Source organism: Aegilops tauschii, chromosome 3 (assembly GCF_002575655.3).
Source record: "Aegilops tauschii subsp. strangulata cultivar AL8/78 chromosome 3, Aet v6.0, whole genome shotgun sequence".
NCBI classification, from domain to species: Eukaryota; Viridiplantae; Streptophyta; class Magnoliopsida; order Poales; family Poaceae; genus Aegilops; species Aegilops tauschii.
This window is the reverse complement of record NC_053037.3, coordinates 118,793,332-118,819,085: the sequence shown is the minus strand read 5'-3', so window position 1 is coordinate 118,819,085 and position 25,754 is coordinate 118,793,332. Positions and strand designations below refer to the sequence as shown.

At 45.9% G+C, this 25,754-nt stretch overlaps 2 protein-coding genes across 2 annotated transcripts; both read right to left on the bottom strand.

Moving 5' to 3' along the window:
* Positions 1-15,806: 15,806 nt before the first annotated feature.
* Positions 15,807-19,681, bottom strand: LOC109773809 (uncharacterized). The gene is made up of 4 exons (XM_073495909.1): positions 18,999-19,681; positions 18,220-18,298; positions 16,582-17,360; positions 15,807-16,120 (listed from the first exon to the last, which is right to left on the bottom strand). Exons 1-3 carry the CDS (start codon positions 19,493-19,495, stop codon positions 17,274-17,276), a joined length of 663 nt encoding a protein of 220 aa, XP_073352010.1. The 5' UTR covers positions 19,496-19,681; the 3' UTR covers positions 15,807-16,120; positions 16,582-17,273.
* A 2,885-nt stretch (positions 19,682-22,566) lies between these two features.
* Positions 22,567-25,311, bottom strand: LOC109773801 (gibberellin 2-beta-dioxygenase 3). Its single transcript, XM_020332521.4, has 3 exons — positions 24,559-25,311; positions 23,450-23,789; positions 22,567-22,973 (listed from the first exon to the last, which is right to left on the bottom strand). The coding sequence occupies exons 1-3, from the start codon at positions 25,002-25,004 to the stop codon at positions 22,734-22,736; spliced, it is 1,026 nt and encodes a 341-aa protein (XP_020188110.1). The 5' UTR covers positions 25,005-25,311; the 3' UTR covers positions 22,567-22,733.
* Positions 25,312-25,754: the final 443 nt, after the last annotated feature.

Here is a 25,754-nt window from a genome sequence, read left to right as displayed (position 1 = left end):
TTCCTTTTTCTTTTATTTATTTTCTTGTTTCTGTTTTCTTTTACTTAATTAATAGTTTATAGTTTTACAAAAAGTGAAACCCACTCCTAAATTAGATTTGTAAAAGTCAACTGTTCTCACAAAAAGTTTGGGACAAAAGTAAAGTACCTTGTATTCTTTATTAATTAAAAAGTATTTAAGTTATTGTTTCAGTCATTGTTTTATTTATTTTAGCGCATTCAAACACTTTTAAAAATGTTGGTTTCTCCACCATTATTACTTAGGATTTATTTGGCTCCCTCCGAACATTTTAGTTTTAATATTTAAAAACTTTTATTGTTTGCTTGATCTTGAATTTGAATTTGAATCGGTTTTGAACTAACGCGAGATTAGCAACAGTGATCGAGGTGACATGGCATCATTAGTAGAGTGTTACTGTAGCTTAATTATCCGGGCGTCACAATTCTCCTCTACTACAAGAAATCTCGTCCCGAGATTTAAGAGGGGAAGTAAGGGGGAAGTTTTGGTTACGAAATTCTAATGAGTGTCCTCGGTCTTGGTTGCTCTTCTCGAAGAGGTCAATCCATTACGTTGATGTCTTCATTTCTCTTCCTTAGGTCATCGTGATGAAGTCGGCATCCTTTCTTCGGGAACTCCATCGTACTTACGAATTGGAAAGGGGCAGCTCGGCAACGATAGAAGGCTATAAGGGGTAATCATCGGGGGTTATCCCATGAATGAACACATGGGTATCTCTCGAGTTGGTTAAATGAAACATATCAAGAGCAAAGTAAGAAGGTACAATAAGAAGTTTCAAACGGATAGACAATCGTTCGATGCCTGAACCAAAGTGTGATAGGAGTCTAGAGCAACGAGAATAAGTATTGCGTCTGAAACCAGAATGGATCACTAGGAAGATGACCCATGAATTACATACGAAATCAAGCGCGAGGAATAACTTTGGCAACAAGGTGTACAGGAGAGTCAGGTTTCGATCATGTGGAACTATGGGTTATGGGCCCACTATGTGGGTTAAAAGTAAGAAGGGTGATGACGTCTTGCACGATCATGTAAGCAAGGCATGTCAGAGGATAGCCTATCAGTTATGTCGGAAACAACATCGGTACCAAGGGCGAGGGATGAAGAGAACCATTTTCCTGCTCGTTGAACGAGGCGGACCAATAGGCAAAGTTCTCGTCCATCGGTGGCTACCGGAGTGTCATCAACAATAGTAACAGGGTCTTGTTGACAGAATTGTACACCGAGGTGTTTACATAGGCAGGAGAATATTACTGCTTAGATCATATAAACCTCAAGAAGGTTAAACAAAACAATTGGAAAGGAAAATGTGATTATCAGATTAAACAGAACAATGGAAAGGAAAATGTGTTTAAACACATATTTCAAGGGTATATCCTTCCCAAGGACAAGCAGAGCATGATATCCATGTCGGGATATAATGTAGAAAACTCTTTAGGTAGGGGAGAGAAATTTCATGACATTACCCATACAGCGGTGTTTGGATAATTGAGCAGGAAACATTTAGCATTGGGCTTCAAATGTTCTCATTGAAAATCGGAATACCATAGACATGCTTCGAGATAGCATTGACATGGTCATCAGGTGAAGATCCGACTTTGGAAACACAAAGGATTCATCAAGAACAACTTATAGAATAAGTGTTACAATTTCCTCATGGAAGAATCGCTAAGCTTGCTAAAAAGAAAACTATAACAATAGGTCCTCCGGCTAGGTGTGTTAGGCATGACATCACCTTACCGGGTATAGACCAATGTTATAACTCTTGGAAATATGTTCCAACCATCATATCTGACCGAGATTCAGATCTGATTGGTGTCAGGATAACTCAGACTCAGGATGCCTGAGAAGAAAGGTGCAACACAAATTGTCGAAACGACATCGAAGATTCTCGGGAGATGAACTATGGAAGCGAGTTCTGAACAAGGGTTCATCATTAAATCAAGGAGAGGTGAGGAGGTGACTGATTGACTCAGCGACAATCCATTGAGATTTCCAAAAGATGGATTTCCACAACTATGTGAACAAGGAGATAACATTAGCTAGATCGAATGACTTAATGATGTATGCTCGAGGAAAACATACACAATTAAACATTGGTTGAAAGGTGCACCCGAATATGGGCTTAGGTAGCATGATCAATGTTAGAATGGTGATTCGAGAACCAATACACAAGGAATGAAACTATCGTTCATTAACTTACAAGCAATAGGGTTGCTGGAAGTTTTGAATTTTACACATCACAGTTCATTTGTGGGTACTTCGGTTAAAATCAACATGGGGACCAAGAACTAAATGTAGATGGCAAGATGTATTACTATATCAAGAATTCTTAAGAGGTGGTGAAATTCTCACGACATTCTTGATATAAAAGATGGTAATACTCCAAAGTAAAGAGGAACAAATGCTAGATAGCAAGGATCTCAAGGTATAACACAAAACATGAACAAGTTTGTGTTGAACGGAAGGCAATAAAGTGGTCGATGATAACACAAATCATCGAGGGCAAGGATGGTATTTCTCATTATGAATTCGATTGATATCCTGGAAGAGCTCAAAATGTTGGTGCTGATCACGGCACATTTGTGGAGAGATTTCATGAATATGTAATCTATCGGCGATGAAGTTAAGTCAAAGACATTATGAAGCAAAAGGTTATTGGAACCATGGGTACGACACAAACTCGAAATCAAGTTTGCTATTCAAGGAGAAATGATATGACGAGGAAGATTGACGTAAGGTTAGCTCATCATCGAAAATTGTGCTCCGGAAAGAAGGACCAGGTAGCACAATAATGATATAGCCGAGCAGGCTAGGATTTACGTGATCGAGTTAAAATTCGTAAGTAATGAAGGTTACCAAGAGTTGTTTAATCGTGGTGCGAACTCGATTCAGTTATCGGTGTCTTTGAGTGTTTAATAACTCAGAGCCCGTGAAATATTGGAATCAGTGAGAATGTAGCACTTGATGAAGAACTCATAAGAAGTTATGCAGTTCCATGATAATCTCGAGATACCAGGGGGGTAATACTCGACGACAGATCAAAGTAGAGGTTGGACTAGGGTATTGCTCTGCAGAAGACAAGTGCTCAAACTAGCACGAGAAATGGAATCAAGGAGAAACATGGTCGGAACCACGTCCACAGATACAAGATGAACTTATAACAAGGGGATAATTATTTTAGGAGAAGCTTCCATGATAAGGTATACATCGTGTCCATGGGCATGAACACAGGGTTCAAGGTCGACTCCCACTTGTTCAACGCATAACCTTTCATTCACCTCTCGTATTCGAAAATGACATTAGTTGTTGAAAGTTTTACCTGGTGCAATACCAGATAAGTATGACCCGTGAAATCTTTCGGGTTCACATAGATTAAGGAAGGCATAGGTTCAAGCCATCGGGGCTTCTTAGAACATATACCATGAACTTCAGGAGTAAATAACACAAGCTCAAAAGTAGAGCAGGGTTTACAAAGCAGGGGATACAATTTAACAATGGCATTATATACTCGTGGAAAGGCTCACAAGGTTATTGAATATGAAGGACGATGTCGGATGAAATCCAACAATGGATCGGGCGATCCACAACGGAGCTGATGTGAGTAACGGTACTCAATCAGAGGAAGAAAGAATGCAAGGGCATCAGATTATAGAACATCTGAATAATTCGATGCTTAGATAACAAAGGAATTTATGATTTCCAAAACGAAGGATCAGAAGCAGACGCTCTGATCAAGGATGGATAAACTGAATAGACCTAGGGGTACAATCGACAGTAATTTGATTGGTCGAGAACCAGCTCTTGTTCAAAAGGACGTCTGAGCCGGAAGGATGTATACTAGGATTCGAATAAGGATTGCAAGCAATCGCAACATATTGAATCAACGGACTCAAAATGTTAATGACAACGGATGTCAATAAGAATACTAGGCTTATGGGATCAACCATAATGTAAGTAAGCAAGAATTTCCAGAGTAATAGGCCGCTCAGGTCTTTGGAAGATCGATTGGTATTTCGAGGACTTTTGTGAAACATATGAACAACTGGGGATGAACGAATACTCGGCAAGTGTGAGAAATTATCTGTAGGGGGGTCTTCATGTGGCAACAACTGCAAGGCAGTAGGTACAAAGTATTTTTGGGATAATAGAGAGAATTTTGGGGTATCTGGTAATAACAAGATCAACGGGGAATGATTGTATGAATGACAAGTGTATGTATTTATCCATAGGGATATTTTGGTGGTAGGGGATTGCAAAAGCAACGGGCACAAGGTCTCAAGTGAACACTTGAGAGTATCTTCCGAATCTTTTGGTGCAGTAGGCGATCATCTGGACTGAAGGGGCTCTCCGGGAGAAAGTATTATCGAGAACCTAGAGTCAGAGTTAGTAAAATCGTTTAACCCGAATAGAAGAGATGTGAGAGTCCCAGAGTATAGGTCGAGGAATAAAAGATCCTACTACCACCCAATGGCGACGTGGGCCCGTAAGCCGCACAGCCATGTTAGTAAAAGTTTTGCAATGACTAGACTCGACTTCGGCCAAGGAGTGTGTAAGGGATTCCTACAGGCAGTCGGCTCTGATACCAACTTCTGACGCCCCCGATTTAATCATACACGCAACGTGTACGATCAAGATCAGGGACTCACGGGAAGATATCACAACACAACTCTACAAATAAAAATAAGTCATACAAGCATCATAATACAAGCCAGGGGCCTCGAGGGCTCGAATACAAGTGCTCGATCATAGACGAGTCAGCGGAAGCAACAATATCTGAGTACAGACATAAGTTAAACAAGTATGCCTTAAGAAGGCTAGCACAAACTGGGATACAGATCGAAAGAGGCGCAGGCCTCCTGCCTGGGATCCTCCTAACTACTCCTGGTCGTCGTCAGCGGGCTGCACATAGTAGTAGGCACCTCCAGTGTAGTAGGAGTCGTCGTCGAGGGTGGCGTCTGGCTCCTGGGCTCCAGCATCTGGTTGCGGCAACCAGGTAGAAGGGAAAGGGGGAAAAGAGGGAGAAAAGCAACCGTGAGTACTCATCCAAAGTACCCGCAAGCAAGGAGCTACACTACATATGCATGGGTATATGTGTAAAGGGCCATATCGGTGGACTGAACTACAGAATGCCAGAATAAGAGGGGGGATAGCTAATCCTGTCGAAGACTATGCTTCTGGCAGCCTCCATCTTGCAGCATGTAGAAGAGAGTAGATTGAAATCCTCCAAGTAGCATCGCATAGCATAATCCTACCCGGCGATCCCCTCCTCGTCGCCCTGTTAGAGAGCGATCACCGGGTTATATCTGGCACTTGGAAGGGTGTGTTTTCTTAAGTATCCAGTTCTAGTTGTCATAAGGTCAAGGTACAACTCCGGGTCGTCCTTTTACCGAGGGGCACGGCTATTCGAATAGATAAACTTCCCTGCAGGGGTGCACCACATAACCCAACACGCTCGATCCCATTTGGCCGGACACACTTTCCTGGGTCATGCCCGGCCTCGGAAGATCAACACGTCGCAACCCCACCTAGGCACAACAGAGAGGTCAGCACGCCGGTCTAAATCCAATGGCGCAGGGGTCTGGGCCCATCGCCCATTCCACACCTGCATGTTGCGAACGCGGCCGGAAGCAGACCTAGCCTAGCAGGCGTTCCAGTCCAATCCGGCGCGCGCCGCTCAGTCGCTGACGTCAAGAAGGCTTCGGCTGATACCACGACGTCGAGTGCCCATAACTGTTCCCGCGTAGTTGGTTAGTGCGTATAGGCCAAATGACCAGACTCAGATCAAATACCAAGAACTCGTTAAGCGTGTTAAGTATCCGCGAACGCCGACCAGGGCCAGGCCCACCTCTCTCCTAGGTGGTCTCAACCTGCCCTGTCGCTCCGCCACAAAGTAACAGTCGGGGGCCGTCGGGAACCCAGGCCCACCTCTACCGGGATGGAGCCACCTGTCCTTTCAGCCCCCTCATCAGAATCACTTGCGGGTACTCAACGAGCCGACCCGACTTTAGTCACCACATGTGTCATGTATATAAAGTATATAGTATATACCCGTGATCACCTCCCAAAGTGATCACGGCCCAGTAGTATAGCATGGCAGACGGACAAGAGTGTAGGGCCACTGATGGAACACTAGCATCCTATACTAAGCAGTAGGATAGCAGGTAAGGGTAACAACTGTAGCAACAATGACAGGCTATGCATCAGCATAGGATTAACGGAAAGTAGTAACATGCTACACTACTCTAATGCAAGCAGTATAGAGAAGAATAGGCGATATCTGGTGATCAAGGGGGGGGGGCTTGCCTGGTTGCTCTGGCAAGGAGGGGTCGTCGTCGACGTAGTCGATCACAGGGGGAGCATCGGTCTCGGGGTCTACCGGAGAGAAGAGGGGGAAGGAACAGTAAATATAAAGCAAACATAGCATCACAAAGCATAACGTGGCAATATGTTGTGCCGGGTGTGACCTAACGTATGGCTACAGGATATAGGTGAAGGGGGAATTCAACCGGGAAGGTGTTCCCGGTTCCGGACCTGTGTCAGACAGATGACCGGAGGGGGAATGTTCCATGTTCAGCATGCTAGGGGCATGTGACAGATGAACGGACCGCGTATTCGAATTCGTTGGATTTTTCTGAGCAACTTTCATATAGAAAACATTTTCATCCGAGGTACGGTTTATTTTCTATGAATTTTCAAAGATTAAAGCATATTCTGAAATTATTTAAAATAACAGAAAAGGAAAATATGACGTCAGCAGAGTGTCAGCATGACATCAGCAGGTCAACAGACCCGCTGGCTGGTCAAACTGACCAGTGGGTCCCATCTGTCATAGACAGTAGGGCTAACAGAGGTTAACTTAAACTAACTAAGTTAATTAATTAGAAGGGGCCCACCTATCACTGTCTAATTAGGTTAATTAAATTAGCTTAATTAACTTCGTTAATTAAGGGGGTGTGGGTCTCATCTGTCAGTTGCATGGGCCGGTCCAGTCAGCATGGTGGACCGGGTCAACAGGAAGGTCGGGCCCCTGGGGCCCACGGGTCAGCGACCCAGGTGGTGGCCCCAGGTGGCCACGTCGGCGTGGCGCCGGAGAGAGCTCCGGCGAGCCTCTTCCGCGGCGGAACTACGCCGGAGCAGGGCGGGATTCGTCCACACCGCACTATTTTGGACGCGGTCGGGCTCGTTCGAACGGCAAGACGACGGCGGAGCGATCTGTGACGATGGCGGAGGCTGCGGTGGCCGGAGCTGAGCGCATCGAGTTCATCGGCAGCGAGGTACGGGAACGGGGTTACAGGGCGCAAGGTGAGCTACGCGAGGTGCCTACTCGACGCGAGAAGCGGAACGTTGGCACGCACGGGACCAAATGGTCACCGTGGCCACGCCGGCGACGAGGCTAGGTGGCAGCGCGTTCGAGTGAGCGTGGAACGGGCGCTAGAGACGATCAGAGGAGGCAGGGGAGGGCGCATCCGGCGCAGAGGCTCACCGGGGGAGCGTGGGGTCTGGGCAGAGGGCTCGAGGAGGACCGGTGGCGTAGATCAAGGACGAGGACGATGCGGTGGCCGAGCCGGAGAAGAAGAAGAGTGCGGCGATGCGAGGGGCTCCGAGGCTCGATCCAGCGGTGTAGTGGAAGCAGAGGACCACGACGGAGCTGTAGGACTTGCCGGGGCGACGAACGGACGACGGTGGCCACGGCTACGGCGATCGACGGCGACGGGTGTGCTCGGGCATCTCGAACAGAGGCGAGGGAGGGGACGAGAGGGGGATTGTGGGCGCGCTAGGGTTTCAGGGGAGGGCGAGGGGGCATGTGGGGTGGGAAGACGAGGGGAGCCCGTGGCTTTGCCCTTATCATCTTCGGCGCCGCCGGTGAGGTGGTCTGGCGGGAGCGCGCTCGGGCGCTCGGTCGCTACAGCAGTGAAAGGGGGAACGACCCCGAGGCGCTGCCCGGCCGGCTGGGCCTGCTGGGCTAAGGCCAAGTGGGGCAGGGGGGCTTTTTTTATCTTATTTTTTTGTTTTGTATTTCCTTTTTCTTTTATTTATTTTCTTGTTTCTGTTTTCTTTTACTGAATTAATAGTTTATAGTTTTACAAAAAGTGAAACCCACTCCTAAATTAGATTTGTAAAAATCAACTGTTCTCACAAAAAGTTTGGGACAAAAGTAAAGTACCTTGTATTCTTTATTAATTAAAAAGTATTTAAGTTATTGTTTCAGTCACTGTTTTATTTATTTTAGCGCATTCAAACACTTTTAAAAATGTTGGTTTCTCCACCATTATTACTTAGGATTTATTTGGCTCCCTCCGAACATTTTAGTTTTAATATTTAAAAACTTTTATTGTTTGCTTGATCTTGAATTTGAATTTGAATCGGTTTTTGAACTAACGCGAGATTAGCAACAGTAATCGAGGTGACATGACATCATTAGTAGAGTGTTACTGTAGCTTAATTATCTGGGCGTCACAGTCACCAATTCACATAACTCATATAAATCTATAATACTATATCATCAACAAATGTTAAGCGTGCGGACCCTACGGGTTCGAGAATGATGTAGACATAACCGAGACGCCTCTCTGGTCAATAACCAATAGAGGGACCTGGATGCCCTTATTGGTTCCTACATATTCTACGAACATTATATCTGGATCTTATTTGATGCGAGATGGTTATTCATTTAAATCAGAGAATAATGGTTGTTCTATTTATATGAGTAATATCTTTTATGGTCATGCACCCTTGATGAGTGGTCTATTTTTATTGAATCTCGATAGTAGTGATACACATCTTCATAGTGTTGAAGCCAAAAGATATAAGTTTAATAATGATAGTGCAACTTATTTCTGGCACTGCCGTTTAGGTCATATTGGTGTAAAGCACATGAAGAAAATCCATGCTGATGGGCTTTTGGAATCACTTGATGCTTGTGAACCATGCATCATGGGCAAGATGACTAAGACTCCGTTCTCAGGAACAATGGAGCGAGCTACAGACTTGTTGGAAATAATACATACTGATGTATGCGGTCCAATGAGTGTTGAGGCTCGCGACGGGTATCGTTATTTTCTGACCTTCACAGATGATTTGAGCATATATGGGTATATCTACTTGATGAAACATAAGTCTGAAACATTAGAAAAGTTCAAAGAATTTCAGAGTGAAGTGGAAAATCATCGTAACAAGAAAATAAAGTTTCTACGATCTGATCATGGAGGTGAATATTTGAGTTACGAGTTTGGTCTTCATTTGAAACAATGCGGAATAGTTTCGCAACTCACGCCACCCAGAACACCACAGCGTAATGGTGTGTCCGAACATCGTAACCACACTTTATTAGATATGGTGTGATCTATGTTGTCTCTTCCTGATTTGGCGCTATCGTTTTGGGGTTATGCTTTAGAGAGGGCTGCATTCACGTTAAATAGGGCACCATCTAAATTCGTTGAGACGGCACCATATGAACTGTGGTTTGGCAAGAAACCCAAGTTGTTGTTTCTTAAAGTTTGGGGCTGCGAAGCTTATGTGAAAAAGCTTCAACCTGATAAGCTCGAACCCAAATCGGAGAAATGTGTCTTCATAGGATACCTAAGGAAACTGTTGGGTACACCTTCTATCACAGATCCGAAGGCAAGATTTTTGTTGCTAAGAATGCATCCTTTCTAGAGGAGTTTCTCTCGAAAGAAGTGAGTGGGAGGAAAGTAGAACTTGATGAGGTAATTGTACCTGCTCCCTCATTGGAAAGTAGTTCATCACAGAAATCAGTTCTAGTGATTCCTACACCAATTAGTGAGGAAGCTAATGATGATGATCATGAAGCTTCTGATCAAGTTACTACCGAACCTCGTACGTCAACCAGAGTAAGATTCGCACCAGAGTGGTACGGTAATCCGGTTCTGGACGACATGTTACTTAACCATGACGAACCTACTAACTATGAGGAAGCGATGATGAGCCCAGATTCCGCAAAATGGCTTGAGGCCATGAAACCTGAGATGGGATCCATGTATGAGAACAAAGTGTGGACTTTGGTTGACTTGCCCGATGATCGGCAAGCCATAGATAATAAATGGATCTTCAAGAAGAAGACTGACGCTGACGGTAATGTTACTGTCTACAAAGCTCGACTTGTTGTGAAAGGTTTTCGACAAGTTCAAGGAGTTGACTACGATGAGACTTTCTCACCCGTAGCGATGCTTAGGTATGTCCGAATCATGTTAGCAATTGCCGCATTTTATGATTATGAAATTTGGCAAATGGATGTCAAAACTACATTCCTGAATGGATTTCTGGAAGAAGAATTGTATATGATGCAATCAGAAGGTTTTATCGATCCAAAGGGTGCTAACAAAGTGTGCAAGCTCCAGCAATCCATTTATGGACTGGTGCAAGCCTCTCGGAGTTGGAATAAACGTTTTGATAGTGTGATCAAAGCATATGGTTTTATACAGACTTTTGGAGAAGCATGTATTTACAACAAAGTGAGTGGGAGCTCTATAGCATTTCTAATATTATATGTGGATGACATATTGTTGATTGGAAATGATATAGAATTTCTGAATAGCATAAAAGGATACTTGAACAACAGATTTTATATGAAAGACCTCGGTGAAGCTGCTTACATATTGGGCATCAAGATCTATAGAGATAGATCAAGACGCTTAATTGGACTTTCACAAAGCACATACCTTGATAAGATTTTGAATAAGTTCAAAATGGATCAGTCAAAGGAAGGGTTCTTGCCTGTATTACAAGGTATGAAGTTGAGTGAGACTCAATGCCCGACCACTGCAGAAGATAGAGAGAAAATGAAAGTTATTCCCTATGCCTCAGCCATAGGTTCTATCATGTATGCAATGTTGTGTACCAGACCTGATGTGTGCCTTGCTATAAGTTTAGTAGGGAGGTACCAAAGTAATCCAGGAGTGGATCACTGGACAGCGGTCAAGAACTTCCTGAAATACCTGAAAAGGACTAAGGATATGTTTCTCGTTTATGGAGGTGACAAAGAGCTCGTTGTAAATGGTTACGTCGATGCAAGCTTTGACACTGATCCGGATGACTCTAAGTCACAAACCGGATACGTATTTATATTGAGTGGTGGAGCTATCAGTTGATGCAGTTCCAAACAGAGCGTTGTGGCGGGATCTACGTGTGAAGCGGAGTACATAGCTGCTTCGGAAGCAGCAAATGAAGGAGTCTGGATGAAGGAGTTCATATCCGATCTAGGTGTCATACCTAGTGCATCGGGTCCAATGAAAATCTTTTGTGACAATACTGGTGCAATTGCTTTGGCAAAGGAATCCAGATTTCACAAGAAGACCAAGCACATCAAGAGACGCTTCAATTCCATCTGTCATCAAGTGTCAGAAGGGGACATAGAGATTTGCAAGATACATACGGATCCGAATATTGCAGACCCGTTGACTAAGCCTCTCTCACGAGCAAAACATGATCAGCACCAAGACTCCATGGGTGTCAGAATCATTACTGTGTAATCTAGATTATTGACTCTAGTGCAAGTGGGAGACTGAAGGAAATGTGCCCTAGAGGCAATAATAAAGTTGTTTTTTACATTTCCTTATATCATGATAAATGTTTATTATTCATGCTAGAATTGTATTAACCGAAAACTTAGTACATGTGTGAATACATAGACAAACAGAGTGTCCCTAGTGTGCCTCTACTTGACTAGCTTGTTTATCAAAGATGGTTATGTTTCCTAGCCATAGACATGTGTTGTCATTTGATGAACGGGATCACATCATTAGAGAATGATGTGATTGTTGGGGAACGCAGTATTTCAAAAAAATTCCTAAGATCACGCAAGATCTATCTAGGAGATGCATAGCAACGAGAGGGGGGAGTGTATCTACGTACCCTCGTAGACCGAAAGTGGAAGCGTTAAGTAACGCGGTTGATGTAGTTGAACGTCTTCGCGATCCAACCAATCAAGTACCGAACGCACGGCACCTCCGCGATCTGCACACGTTCAGCTCGGTGACGTCCCTTCAACTCTTGATCCAGCTGAGGCCGAGGGAGAGTTCCGTCAGCACGACAGCGTGATGATGGTGATGATGAAGTTACCGACGCAGGGCTTCGCCTAAGCACTACGACAATATGACCGAGGTGGAAATCTGTGGAGGGGGGCACCGCACACGGCTAAAATCAACTTGTGTGTCTATGGGATGCCCCCTCCTCCGTATATAAAGGAGGGGAGGAGGGGGCCGGCCGGCCTCATGGTGCGCCCCCAAGGGGGGATTCCTACTCCTACTAGGAGTAGGTTCCCCCCCTTTACTAGTCCAACTAGGAGGAGAAAGGAAGGGGAAGAGGGGAAGAAGGAAAGGGGGGCCAGCCCCCCTCCCCAATTCGGATTGGGATTTGGGGGGGCGCGCCCCACCTCTTGGCCGCCTCCTCTCTCTTCCACTAAAGCCCATGTAGGCCCATTAAGCCCCCGGGGGGTTCCGGTAACCCCCCGGTACTCCGGTAAATACCCGAACTCATCCGAAACCATTCCGGTGTCCAAACATAACTTTCCAATATATCAATCTTCATGTCTCGACCATTTCGAGACTCCTCGTCATGTCTGTGATCACATCCAGGACTCCAAACTACCTTCGGTACATCAAAACATATAAACTCATAATACCGATTGTCATCGAACATTAAGCGTGCGGACCCTACGGGTTCGAGAACTATGTAGACATGACCGAGACTCATTTCCGGTCAATAACCAATAGCGGAACCTGGATGCTCATATTGGCTCCCACATATTCTACGAAGATCTTTATCGGTCAAACCGCATAACAACATACGTTGTTCCCTTTGTCATCGGTATGTTACTTGCCCGAGATTCGATCGTCGGTATCATCATACCTAGTTCAATCCCGTTACCGACAAGTCTCTTTACTCGTTCCCTAATGCATCATCCCGCAACTAACTCATTAGTCACATTGCTTGCAAGGCTTACAGTGATGTGCATTACCGAGAGGGTCCAGAGATACCTCTCCGACAATCGGAGTGACAAATCCTAATTTTGATCTATGCCAACTCAACAAACACCATCGGAGACACCTGTAGAGCATCTTTATAATCACCCAGTTACATTGTGACGTTTGATAGCACACTAAGTGTTCCTCCGGTATTCGGGAGTTGCATAATCTCATAGTCATAGGAACATGTATAAGTTATGAAGAAAGCAATAGCAACAAACTAAACGATCACCGTGCTAAGCTAACGGATGGGTCTTGTCAATCACATCATTCTCTAATGATGTGATCCCGTTAATCAAATGACAACTCATGTCTATGGCTAGGAAACTTAACCATATTTGATTAACGAGCTAGTCAAGTAGAGGCATACTAGTGACACTCTGTTTGTCTATGTATTCACACATGTACTAAGTTTCCGGTTAATACAATTCTAGCATGAATAATAAACATTTATCATGATATAAGGAAATATAAATAACAACTTTATTATTGCCTCTAGGGCATATTTCCTTCAGTGATGGACAAGACCCATCCGTTAGCTTAGCACAATGATTGTTTAGTTTGTTGCTATTGCTTTCATCATGACTTATACATGTTCCTCTGACTATGAGATTATGCAACTCCCGAATACCGGAGGAACACTTAGTGTGGTATCAAACGTCACAACGTAACTAGGTGATTATAAAGATGCTATACAGGTGTCTCCGATGGTGTTTGTTGAGTTGGCATAGATCGAGATTAGGATTTGTCACTCCGATTGTCGGAGAGGTATCTCTGGGCCCTCTCGGTAATGCCTTGCAAGCAATGTGACTAATGAATTAGTTGCAGCATGATGCATTACGGAACGAGTAAAGAGACTTGCCGGTAACGAGATTGAACTAGGTATGGTGATACCGACGATCGAATCTTGGGCAAGTAACATACCGAGGACAAAGGGAACAACGTATGTTGTTGTGCGGTTTGACCGATAAAGATCTTCGTAGAATATGTAGGACCCAATATGAGCATCCAGGTTCCGCTATTGGTTATTGACCGGAGAAGTGTCTCGATCATGTCTACATAGTTCTCGAACCCGTAGGGTCCGCACGCTTAACGTTCGATGACGATTGGTATTATGAGTTTATGTGATTTGATGTACCGAAGGTTGTTCGGAGTCCCGGATGTGATCACGGACATGACGAGGAGTCTCGAAATGGTCGAGACATAAAGATTGATATATTGGACCATGTTGTTCGGACACCAGAAGTGTTCTGGAGAAATTCGGATAAAACCGGAGTGCCGGAAGGGGTTACCGGAACCCCCAAGAGAACTATTGGGCCTCTATGGTCCTTAGTAGGAAGAGAGGAAGGGCCAGGAGGGGCTGGCTGCCCCCCTTGGGTCCGAATTGGACTAAGGGGCGGCGCCCCCCTTTTCCTTCCCTTCCCCCTCTTCCTTCCTTCCCCCTCTCTCCCTCCTTTATATACGGGGGTGGGGGCACCCCATAGACACACAAGTTGATCTTTAGCCGTGTGCGGTGCCCCCCCTCCATAGTTTTACACCTCGGTCATATCGTCGTAGTGCTTAGGCGAAGCCCTGCGCCGGTAACTTCATCATCGCCGTCACCACGCTGTCGTGCTGACGGAACTTTCCCTCGGCCTCAGCTGGATCTAGAGTTCGAGGGACGTCACTGAGCTGAACGTGTGCAGATCGCGGAGGTGCCGTGCGTTCGGTACTTGATCGGTTGGATCGCGAAGACGTTCGACTACATCAACTGCATTACTAAACGCTTCCGCTTTCGGTCTACGAGGGTACGTGGACACACTCTCCCCGCTCGTTGCTATGCTTCTCCTAGATAGATCTTGCGTGATCCTAGGAATTTTTTTGAAATACTACGTTCCCCAACATCATGATCACACCAGAGAGGCCACCATCATACTAGAAGCGGTGGCATCACATGACTTATGGATTTGGCATGCTTTCTCTGGAATGCCGGGTTCTCACAACGACATCAACGTGCTTCAACAATCTCCGATGTTCAGGAGGCTTTACAATGGGGAATCAAAGCCGTGCAACTACACCATCAACGGCCCAGAGTACAACATGGGATACTACCTTTCCGATGGTATCTATCCTCAGTGGGCGGCGTTTGTGAAGACCATATCTGAATTGCATGGCAATAAACAGAGCCACTTTGCAACAATGCAGGAAGCGGCTAAGAAGGATGTGGGAATCAGAAACTTTGTGGCAGCTGATGACATGTTGTGTTATTCTGCACAATTTGATTGTCGAGAATGAGGGTGATGGTGTAGCCCAAACCCATGATTTTGAAGTACCTAGAGAACAAGTTGAAATCCTGGAAGATCAAGATGCGGCTCATCACTACAAGAAATATGTCAACTTGTGACCCTCACTATTGGTCTCTTAAAGGTCATTGTTTTTCATTTGCGACCTTTTTTGACCAAAAACAGATGGTCAAAAGCTGGCAGTCGTAAACTGAAATTCACGACCTTCTTCGGGATAAGGTCGTAGACGTTTACGACCAAAACAAAAGGTCGTGGAACCCATGACCTTCTGTTTTGGTCACTGGTTGTCTGCCCAGGCCACGTCGGATCCGACATGGCAATCTGACGTGGCAAAATTGCGACCAATTGAATTGGTCGTTGGTAAGATTCAGCCCGGTCCAATTCGGTGTTCTACGTGGGCCAAGCCCATTAATTCAGCCTTTTATATATTTTTTCCTATTAGTTTTGGTCAGCTACATGGGCCAGGCCCAACATTATAGCCTTTTTATTTTTGGGTTGTAGCCTTTGTTTTTCTTTTTTTATGCACCCCAATTGTCAAATTTTGGCAAATAGGTCCCAAATGTGGCGTTTTGGTTCGTGGGACCCTGCTATCAAGGTCATGTTCTTCAGATTTCAATATACCAATACAGAAAACTGACACAATACTTCAAGTAACAGCAAGAAGCAATCTGCTACATCATATAACATACGTACAATGTGATCAGCATCAAGTTTACAATTGGATAACAGCTCTACAAGTGTACAGTCTACCACATGATTATCACATGAGCTAGAACTATGCTTCTTCCAACTTCTTTGTCCTGATGCTCGCGAAGAAACATGAAAGGCCAGCATCTGCACGTTATAGAACAAAATGATTAGGAACAAAATAAAAGTAAATCTGACAGCATATTTACTTTGCAAGGAACCACAACATATTTCTGCAGAAAAAGAACATGTATGCAAACCAACCACCAAACAAATAACGAGCTGGTTCATCTTATACCAGAATAAAAAGAACACCGACAAGGAATAGAAGCATTCCTTGGTTTTCAAGCACACCAGTTCATAGACATGATTTGGATATGGAAAAGACAAACATAGCAACAAGAGATAATCATAGAAAGTCGGCCATCCTACTATTCAATAAATGGTTCAGATTTCACCATAACAAAACACTTAACAAGCCCAACACTTGTATTTTTGCTTGCTGCAATCTAAACAACATCACCACAAGTTCTATGATGCATCCAAACTAGTGAACTTTGTGCATAGATCGGATCGAATCAAAGAGAGAAGGGGAAGGGGAGGGCTACCTTGAGGATCGAATCGAATCAGCCTGCTTCTTCCTGCCATCTTCTTGTGAACAGCCTTCTTCTTCCTGCCATCAGCAGAAAGCTTTTTAAGAAGTACAACAGGAGAAACGTTTCATACAGCGGAAAGGGGGACTTGATCAACATCCACTAACTTCACAAAATAAAACGCATATCCAGTCAATAATTTCCCCCTGATTTAATAAGACAGCATGCCTGTTAAAAAAACTAGGCTCATTTACTTTTTCATGGGATTCAGATAAAAAACGGTTCAAAAAGGGACCTATCCAAGAACCACATGTTAAGATCTGGAGAATGGACGTAAATTATTTGACCATCGACATTCCTTGATCAAGGTAAACTGTAGCTAACTAGCTGATTGACCAATCAGAAAATGTATAAAGTAACCACCAATGCAACAGATTATGTTCTACTTCTAGCGCATTCATTCATAAGCGAAACATGGTGAACTGGAATCTAGAACTCATCGACATAGGGAGACTTGATCCACATCCAACAAATAGACACGAGCTAGATTTGAGGAAGTCAGTCAAACAAATCTGTAAAAGTAAGCATTCATGCCTGCTGGATTTGTAAGCAATTAGTTGATCCACCAAACGGGAAAGAGCATTGACAGCATTAAATTGCAGAAGCAAAACTAACAGCAACCCAAAATCACCCAAATCACTAGTTGATTAGCAACAAACAAGACGCGCGTGCGTGGTAATTCGAAGAAGAAACGGCCCTGCCGACAACGGCGCCGCCCATGACAAGGAGCTGCCCTGTACAATCCACCAATTAGTATACATTACATGACAGGTTATTTACTACTCCATAAGTAAATAAGTAGTATTTGTATCAGTACAACTACACTGGCACGTAGTGCAAACATGGTATCTCAGCATTCACTTGTAGGTGGCATCTGTATATACCTAGAGGTTAGCTCATCTTTTTATGTCAAGAATAGGAATCATATAGATTTCCTTGAATAACATAGGAGAAGAAAAATGTTCAGCAAATATGTATCACAAATTTAATGATGAGACAAGGCTAGATGAAGACATTTTCTAATTGACAAGCACCCAAATATATACAGGCACCAGTTCAGGAAATTCATGACTTGGACAGTGTATTAATAGCAGATATGACGAACTAATGTACTTGTACTTGATCTAGTTGAATACATGCAGAATAAGTTCATGGTATAATTTGAATAGGATCAACAAGCCATTTATGTTGCCTTTCATCCAAATTTGATGTATTTCCATGCTAAGGTGCATACGATTGTATTTCCGTGAGGGGGTTATTTCATATCCCTTAATTTTAATACATTGGCATGATAACATGCTAGCTTTGGCAACATTAAGACAATCAATTAATCTGCACCGAGCAAACATGAATAGGATTGAAGGAATACATTTTGTTCAGATTCAATTATATATAACACATTCACAGCAGATTTAATTGGAAGCAACTTAAACTGCTGCATAAAGGAAACGTCTGTGGACCGCTCCGCCATGTAAACAGCTGAATTTGAATAAATATAAAAATGTAACAAAATGGAAATGTTATGATATCTCTGTTGCATGAGTTTTTATCATCAATCGCATCTCGACTTGGCAGATCTACCCGACTTCGTACCCGAAAGTCCCCATCACCAGCATAGACACATGGTTGTGTCATATTCGTGCTGGATCTTGGCCAGACCAAAGTCAGCAACCTGCACAAGACAGGAAAAGCCCCATCACGCTCTGAGATGAACATTCAGAATATATCTTCCAAGCACATGTACGCATGCATGTCCCAGTTGAATAAAAGACTTCATTTTAATAGTTGTATTCCGGAGAAAATTCTTAGTGCTTCAAATCATTCAGTTATCTGAATTAACAGAATAGAAAAGAATTGAAGATCTCAATGACAGTAGTAATTGGAGGGATAAATCAACACTTGTTCTAAGGACAATAAGATGATTGGTGCCAGGCAGTGTGGGGTCTCATCAGTCACCAAGCTGAACATCAGTGGCTTATCTCCTCTAAAAGTGCAACCTTATTTTGCATCTACACTAGCCCCTAATCGTGCAACAATTTACAGTAATTTGAGGAGTATTTGCTAGGATCATGATGACAATTTTAGATTAAATTACAGTGTTTGTCATCCACAGTTGTATGGTTCTATCTAGGATTACATAAAAACAGAGAAAACAGAGAGCTACCCAGCATCCACGACTAGAGCTAGTAGTAGGAACACATGGTACAGTAGTAGAGCCGCAGCGCAACTACTGTCAGCCGGCAAGGCATGCGTTGTGCTACCTACTCATGGTTCAGAGAGCCATCTCGCTAAACCTGAACCTGAATGGTCTTGGCAATCCCTGACAGAACCTGAACTATCAGATGCGCATGATTGGGAGTAGTAGTACGTACAGGAGGATGTTGAGCGGTAGGCCCCTGTCAGCGAAGTCGGCTATGAAGTTGCGGCCTGGCGCATGGTCTCGGCGGCGGTGAGGTTCCAAGCGGCTATGACGACGTGGGTGCCGCGCCCCGCGTGCCGCCAGCACCCGCGCCATCTCCACGCAGATCCCGCTCGATGCACCTCCCAGCAGTAGCGAATCCAGTGAGTCAAAGCCAAACGGGGGAGAGAGAGCAGAGAGGAGAGGACCAAGAAAGGGAGAAGGGTGAGGAAAAGTACCTGTGACTATGGCGGTGAGGCCGGCTGCGGAGACCGAGGGCGTTGTCGGGAGCGGGAGGGAGGAGGACGTCAATGTGGGACGCCGGCCAGCCCAAGCCCCGTCGGTGGAGAGCGCCTGCTCGATCCAGATCGAGGTCCTGATTGGCGTGGGGTTGCCTGCGAATCTTGGGGGCGGCTCTGGGCATGGGCTCGATCTTGGGTCGGCCTCGACCTCGTCTACGGTGAGGGTCATCGATGGTGGCGGTGGGGGTGGGGTTGGGGGCGGCGGCAGATCGAGATCTGAGGGAAGGAGAAGGGGGTGGGGTTGGGGGCGTGGGCGCGGGGCGTGGGTGGGAGGGAGAAGGGGGCAGCGGCGGCTGGCGTGGGATGGGAGTTAGGGCGGGACGAGCGCGGCGAGTGAGGCATTAGGGACGGGGTGGGTCGGCGGGCGGAGGAAGAGCGGCGTGGGGTTTGCGTCCTACGGGCGCGGGCAGCGGATTGTGGTGGCGCGCGGGCGTGGGCGGCGGGATCTGAATCGGGGGCGGGAGGTAGGTGGCGGCTGCGAGTGGATCTGAATCGGGGGAGAGAGGGGAGAGGAGTGGAGTTAGGGTTTGGGTTGGCCTGCTGAGAGGAGTGAAGCGGGTCAAATTTGAACTGCGGCTGCCTCATAGTTTGCTATTTATTTTTTCCAAAAATCATTTCTAGGTACATAAGTATCTATTTAATCAGAGAAACACCAAAAAAATTCCAAGATTCAACCACTAGCTAGGAACGGTCATTCCCGCTGTTTTGACCGCATTTTGAAACGGGCATAAAAAATTCAAAAAAATCAAAAAAATGGGAAACCTTCGCATTGTGTCATTATATGTGGCCAAGTTCCCAGGAAAAATAACAAACTTGTAATACAGCAATTATTTTAAAAAAGTGTTCTCAGAAACGAGCTATCAGTGTGGAGATCAATGGCTTTCAAGCCAAATGATCAATCTTATGGCCACATTCATGGCATAGTTTGTTCAAATGATCTCATATTGTGCACAAGGGTGTATATTGGAATGGCAAACAATATTGCCTAAGGAAGTTTTCATTTTCTTTGGACGAAAAAACCATTTTCCATTTTTTTAGTGCCCAAAAGGAGGTTTTTTTGTGAAGGACCTCCCAAATAATTGTTGCAAAATTGGAACAAATCAATTTTCTAAAATACTAGGACATATTTAATGCAAAATTGACAAAATGGTTGGGTGTAAAAAGTTTTGATCCACCTCTTGTGAAAAAGACAAATTTCCGCCGATTAAGTTGGAAGCGGGTCAAATTTGAACTGCAGCTGCCTTATAGTTTGCTATTTATTTTTTCCAAAAATCATTTCTAGTTACATAAGTACCTATTTAATCATAAATACATGGTTTGGTGGCAATACGTCGAGGTTTGGGCGGCGTAGGCATGTCTAGTGGGTTAGGCACTTCCCAGGTAGGTGCTAGGAAGAAAATTACAACATAAGATTCTCACGAGGAGACCGATCGATGCTCAAACATGAATTAGCAGCCAAGTGCTTGATTAGCGGTACGCGAAATGTACCTGGCTAATGGGCGTGAGTTTTGGCTGAGGGTGATCAGTTACTAAGAAGACCGTCTTCACAAATTTTCAGCTCAAAAGGAGGAGCCTAGGTGGTACTTGCTTTGCAAAGTACCACACTGGACATAAATACGAATGTTGAAGCTGGGCTCAAAATAATGAATGGATTGAGCAGGCATTTGGTGGAGGATGGTTATTTGAGCATAGGAAAGCACCGTAGAAATGGATACTATTTGGACATGCCAAAGTGGTACTTCCTTCACAAAGTGTTGTTCTGAACAGAATAGGAAAATGAATATTGTTGAATTATTTTTGAACTAGGCAAGGAAGGTTTTTTTTACATATTTGACGAAGATATGACCCAAAGAATTTATGAGATTTTTTTGGGAATTTTGGGAATGACAGAACTATAGGTTGCTTCACAACCTGGGGCAAAAATTGCCACATGGACATGACACATAGGCCAAACTGATGAGGTGGCGCCTAGTCATAGCAACCCACCATAATTTACAAGGTTATGACCATCTATATTGGTCGTGATCAGCTAGAAATAAGGCAGCGGACCAGTGCTATCTGCTTTATGACCATTTCGTGTAAGGAAATTACGACCTTTCTGACCAAAATGGTCGTTATAGTTTAGGGTTTGGAGCCCCCCGAACAGCTTTTGACCAATTGGTCTGAAATGGTCATAGATCTATGACCAATTCTTCCAGGGTCACTGACAGAAGGTCACTAGTTGACATATTTTTTGTAGTGCATCTGATGAACTTTTTGTAGATGCATCAAAATCTTCGAGATTAGCAGATGCACACGCAACTACTCAATGATCTTGTGGAGCATATGTGGACCCACAATGGCAACCAAGGAGCCAATGTTTGAGTTTGGCACTTCAAATTAATTTTATGTAAACACTATCTATGCTTCATACCAACATTTGCTATTTACGTGCGACATTGGCTTGTATGATCAACGTGCATGTATTTGCATGAATTTGAGAGTCCGGATTTGAGATATGTGGATGCCGGGACAGAAATATGAGGGCCCGTCCGGATGCGCCGGCGGGCGTGCCCGGGCGCGTTCGCGGACGTATAGGAGGTCGGATTGCCAAGTCCGGCTATAGATACTCTTATCTCCTGTCCTGTCTATTGTATCTGTATTTTCATCTAATTGCTCCAATTTCTGTTCTTTCATGCACCTGCTTTTCTAATGGCTTTACCTTTATCTGCGTAATAAGGGGAACCTTATTGTTCAAATAAGAATATTACGTATTTTTATTTATTTGTTGTGAGATACGGGCCGAATACAAGAGGTGGTCTCATTCTCGACGATAAAGGGGCCCAGATAGCGAGAGCACTTGTACACGGGAGCGGGTGTGTCTAGCTTTCATCTAGATGTATGAGACTTAACCAAGTCACATCTAACTCCCAATACCACTTGATTTTGATGAAGATTCATGCAGGTTTATTATTTTTATTTTTTGTTTGATTACTCAAATGATATGTAGGAGTTAAATGAGACTTTGTTATTTCTCATCTACTACCTTCGTCCTGGTTTATTAGTCCCCTTAATATTTTGTGCCAAATTTTACTCATAAATTTAACTAAGAAAATAATAATGCATGTCACAAAATATTATATCATCGGATTCGTATTTAAACATAGTTCCCAATGATATTATTTTCTGTTACATGCATTAACCTTTTGTTAGTTAAATCTAAGATCAAAATTTGACACAAAAAGCGAAAGCACCAATAAATAAGGACGGGGGTAGTAGATGAGATTTAGCAAATCCGTTTTCAATATCCGGGCTTCATTAGTTAACTAGGATCATGATCATGCATTCATCACACACACACATAAGTATATAGCCTGCAGTATATACGTAACGCACGGAAGCTAGTCTGTCAGGCAGGTGGTCGCTGGCTAGTTCTCGAAGCTGCAGAGGCGGTCGGTGGCGAGCCTGCCCTTGTGGGTGCTGCTCTTGTACTCCTTCCAGGTGAACTCCCTGTAGCGGCTCCGGCCGCCGTCCCCTAGCAGCTGGCGCAGCGGCGCCAGCCTCTGGCCGAACGGCGGGCCGCCGAAGAAGATCATGGACACCCTCGGCCTCTCGCTGCTCACCACCACCCTGTGCCTCACGCTCCTGAACCTCCCGTTCGTCAGCACCTGCATGCACGCCCACGAAACCGCACGAGGACCAAATTAATACGATGCGTTGCACCTGAAACTAGTCTCAGAATAATTATTAATTCATGCATGCATGCCCGCATTATTATCATTCATCATGCCAGGGTTTTCACGTGCAGGGATCAAGGGGGCGGGCCCTGTACACGACTGCGTGCTGGCCGTATGCATGCACATACAGTGCTATATATGTAGCCTCGTGCTGCACTGCTGCTGCCCTTGTTTGATGTGGACACTCGAGAGAAGGCTCGAGACCGGGCACTGATCTGATCATTATTGACTCGATCTGATTTGCTCGCCTGGAGATCCGATCGACTTGACATGCACCCACAGTAAAAGTGACGAGCAACAGTAGTAGCATCTAGCATGCACCGTACTCACGTCCTTGAGAGAAAAGTACTCCTACCATGTAGGAGTAGTAGGTGTAGCAGAGGCAGAGCAGCCCGACGTGTACGTACCTGCAGGGCGTCGGCGACGTTGACGAAGAAGGAGTCGGGGTCGGGCGGCACGGCGGCCCAGGAGCCATCGCGCGCGCAGATCTCCAGCCCGGAGGTGCCGTTGGAGCGGAGCACGGAGATGACCTGCGGGTCCGTGTGCTCGCCGAACCCCGTCAGGAGGCGGCCCTGCAGCTCCGGCCGCGGCGGGTAGTGGTTCACCCGGAGCATGCTGTCGCTCTCCGCGTCCGCCACCAGCCGGGACAGCGCGTCCGCCGGCGCGATCCCCAGCCCCTCCGCCATCAGCTCCAGCACGCCGCACGCCATCCGCCGCACCGCCGCCGCGTACTCCTCCAGAAGATCCCTGACAGCAACAAAAAAACGACCAAAAAATATCACTCCACGTATTATTGCGCGACTCTGATTAATGATGTCAAAAGGAGATGCGGATAGGGATGGGGCGCGGCAGTGTGGAGTGTAAACGGCAGCACGTCACCGGAGCGGCAGAAAGGCATCGTACGTACGTAGCTTGACGGGCGGCGCGTCGACACGGGTGCACGGCGACGCCGACACGTGCGAACGGAGCAGCACGGCAAGTAGAGAGTGATCGAAAACAACGGGCCGACCGTTACGTCGCCGCCGCACGTGAGTCAAACGTTAAAGATTCGCCGCCTCCGTACGTCGGCCGCGATAAATAGTGAAGCTCCACGCGGCCACGAAAGGCCAGTCTTATCCACGGAAATCCTCCATCTTGTATTTTCAAATTTGCTTTTCAGGAATTTCAGGAACTCTAAAACCATTCGACGATAAAAAAATCCTACAGCTTCGTGTTAATGTCATTGACGTTTCTTCAGACTTTGAGAGACATGGCTAAATTGACTGGTGTTGCTGGCTAAGATTCACTTTTGGTAGTACACTTTAGGAGTTCAGGTAATGCTCTCCAACTGACAGTGATTGGACTGTTCGAGCAGGCATTTTGAGCTGAGCAGATCACGAGAGGGCGGGAAGAAAAACGTGGCGTGGCATGTGTGCATGTGCATGTGTTTGTCAGCGGAGGGAGGGGGTGCCGGTGCAGACGCGGAGGGCGAATGTAAAATGTCCAGCGTGCATGGGTGGCGAGCGAACGAACTCACCGTAAGGGGCAGGGGGGCTCGGACAGCGACGCGACGGCGGCGCCTGCGCACGGCAATGTCCAGGACGCGAAGGAGGCGGCGGGCAGCGCGCCGGCGGGGGTGACGCCCAGCATGAGGTACTCGATCCACCCGAGGTCGCCGGAGACGCCGATGCGCTTGCTGTCGTACCCGAGCGGCCGGCCAGCGGCGGCCTCCTTCTCGGCCTGCGGCAGCGCGAAGAACTCCGCCGCGGCCGCCTCCGCGGCGCGCACGAGCTCCGGCGGCACCCCGTGGCCGGTCACCTTGAAGAAGCCCTGCTCCTCGCACGCGGACACCAGCGCGCGCGCCGCGGCCGCGCGGCCGGGCCCCGGGGCGGCGGACAGGTCGACCTCCCGCACGTGGGCCAGCGGCGGCTGGGCCGCCGGCAGCGCTATCTGCTCCAGCTCGCCCTTGGCAAGGACCACCATGGTCGGCTTTTTCTTCTTCCTTGTTCTCGAGGAAACAGAGGAGAAAGCAGGGCAAGAGAAGGCTTGATCGAGCAAGCGCGAGAGCTTTTCGAGTTGAGTGATACGAGCCGAGCTCGTTGCCCTCTATTTATAGGCGCACCGGCCCGCCGGAAGGTTGGTACAAGTACAGCCTCTGAATATTCCGCGCGCTCTGCCGTGCTGTGCACCTGTGACGCTATAGTGCGTTGATATGGGCCGTTAGATCGAGCGCCAATGGCATGGATCGGTGCTTGGCACCGCCATGGGTTGCCGTTTTGCTCATCGCGGCATTAGATCGTGGTATCCGTCGTGCCGGGTTAATCCCCACCGTTTGAGTACTTCTGTACGTAGGCGGAATGTGTGCTATCTACGTCAGTGATGACACTTACACTTCCAGAAAACTTAGCTCGGTCAGAGCCTTCAGAACGATGGCCAAGAGATCAAGGTCATTTTCAACCTCGGTCATCTTTTGACAATCAAAGGCCTTTCGCCAGTATTGCTTGCAAGTTAACTCCATGTGGACGACGTATACGGGTCTTTTTGCCAACATTGGGAAAATGCTCTTGTGTAGCCAGGCAAGATACCTACGGGCCTTAAAAACACTGGACATAATAGTACATGGACCAATAATTTCGTGAATTGCCGTGGCGTGGTGGTACAATGTACTCCGTAGAATAGAAAAGGATAGTTTTGCAGCACTTGCTTAGAGGACCACCAGGATAATAAGTCCGG

Coding starts and splice junctions, on each gene's coding strand:
- LOC109773801 (XM_020332521.4), bottom strand. CDS start 25,004: ATGGTGGTCCTTGCCAAGGGCGAGCTGGAGCAGATAGCGCTGCCGGCG. Junction 23,790..24,558: donor GAGCCCCCCTGCCCCTTACG/GTGAGTTCGTTC, acceptor TGTTGCTGTCAG/GGATCTTCTGGAGGAGTACG. Junction 22,974..23,449: donor ACGTCGCCGACGCCCTGCAG/GTACGTACACGT, acceptor GCGTGCATGCAG/GTGCTGACGAACGGGAGGTT.
- LOC109773809 (XM_073495909.1), bottom strand. CDS start 19,495: ATGACCCTCACCGTAGACGAGGTCGAGGCCGACCCAAGATCGAGCCCA. Junction 18,299..18,998: donor CTACCGCTCAACATCCTCCT/GTACGTACTACT, acceptor TGTCTTGTGCAG/GTTGCTGACTTTGGTCTGGC. Junction 17,361..18,219: donor CTGGTGATGGGGACTTTCGG/GTACGAAGTCGG, acceptor TGGATTGTACAG/GGCAGCTCCTTGTCATGGGC.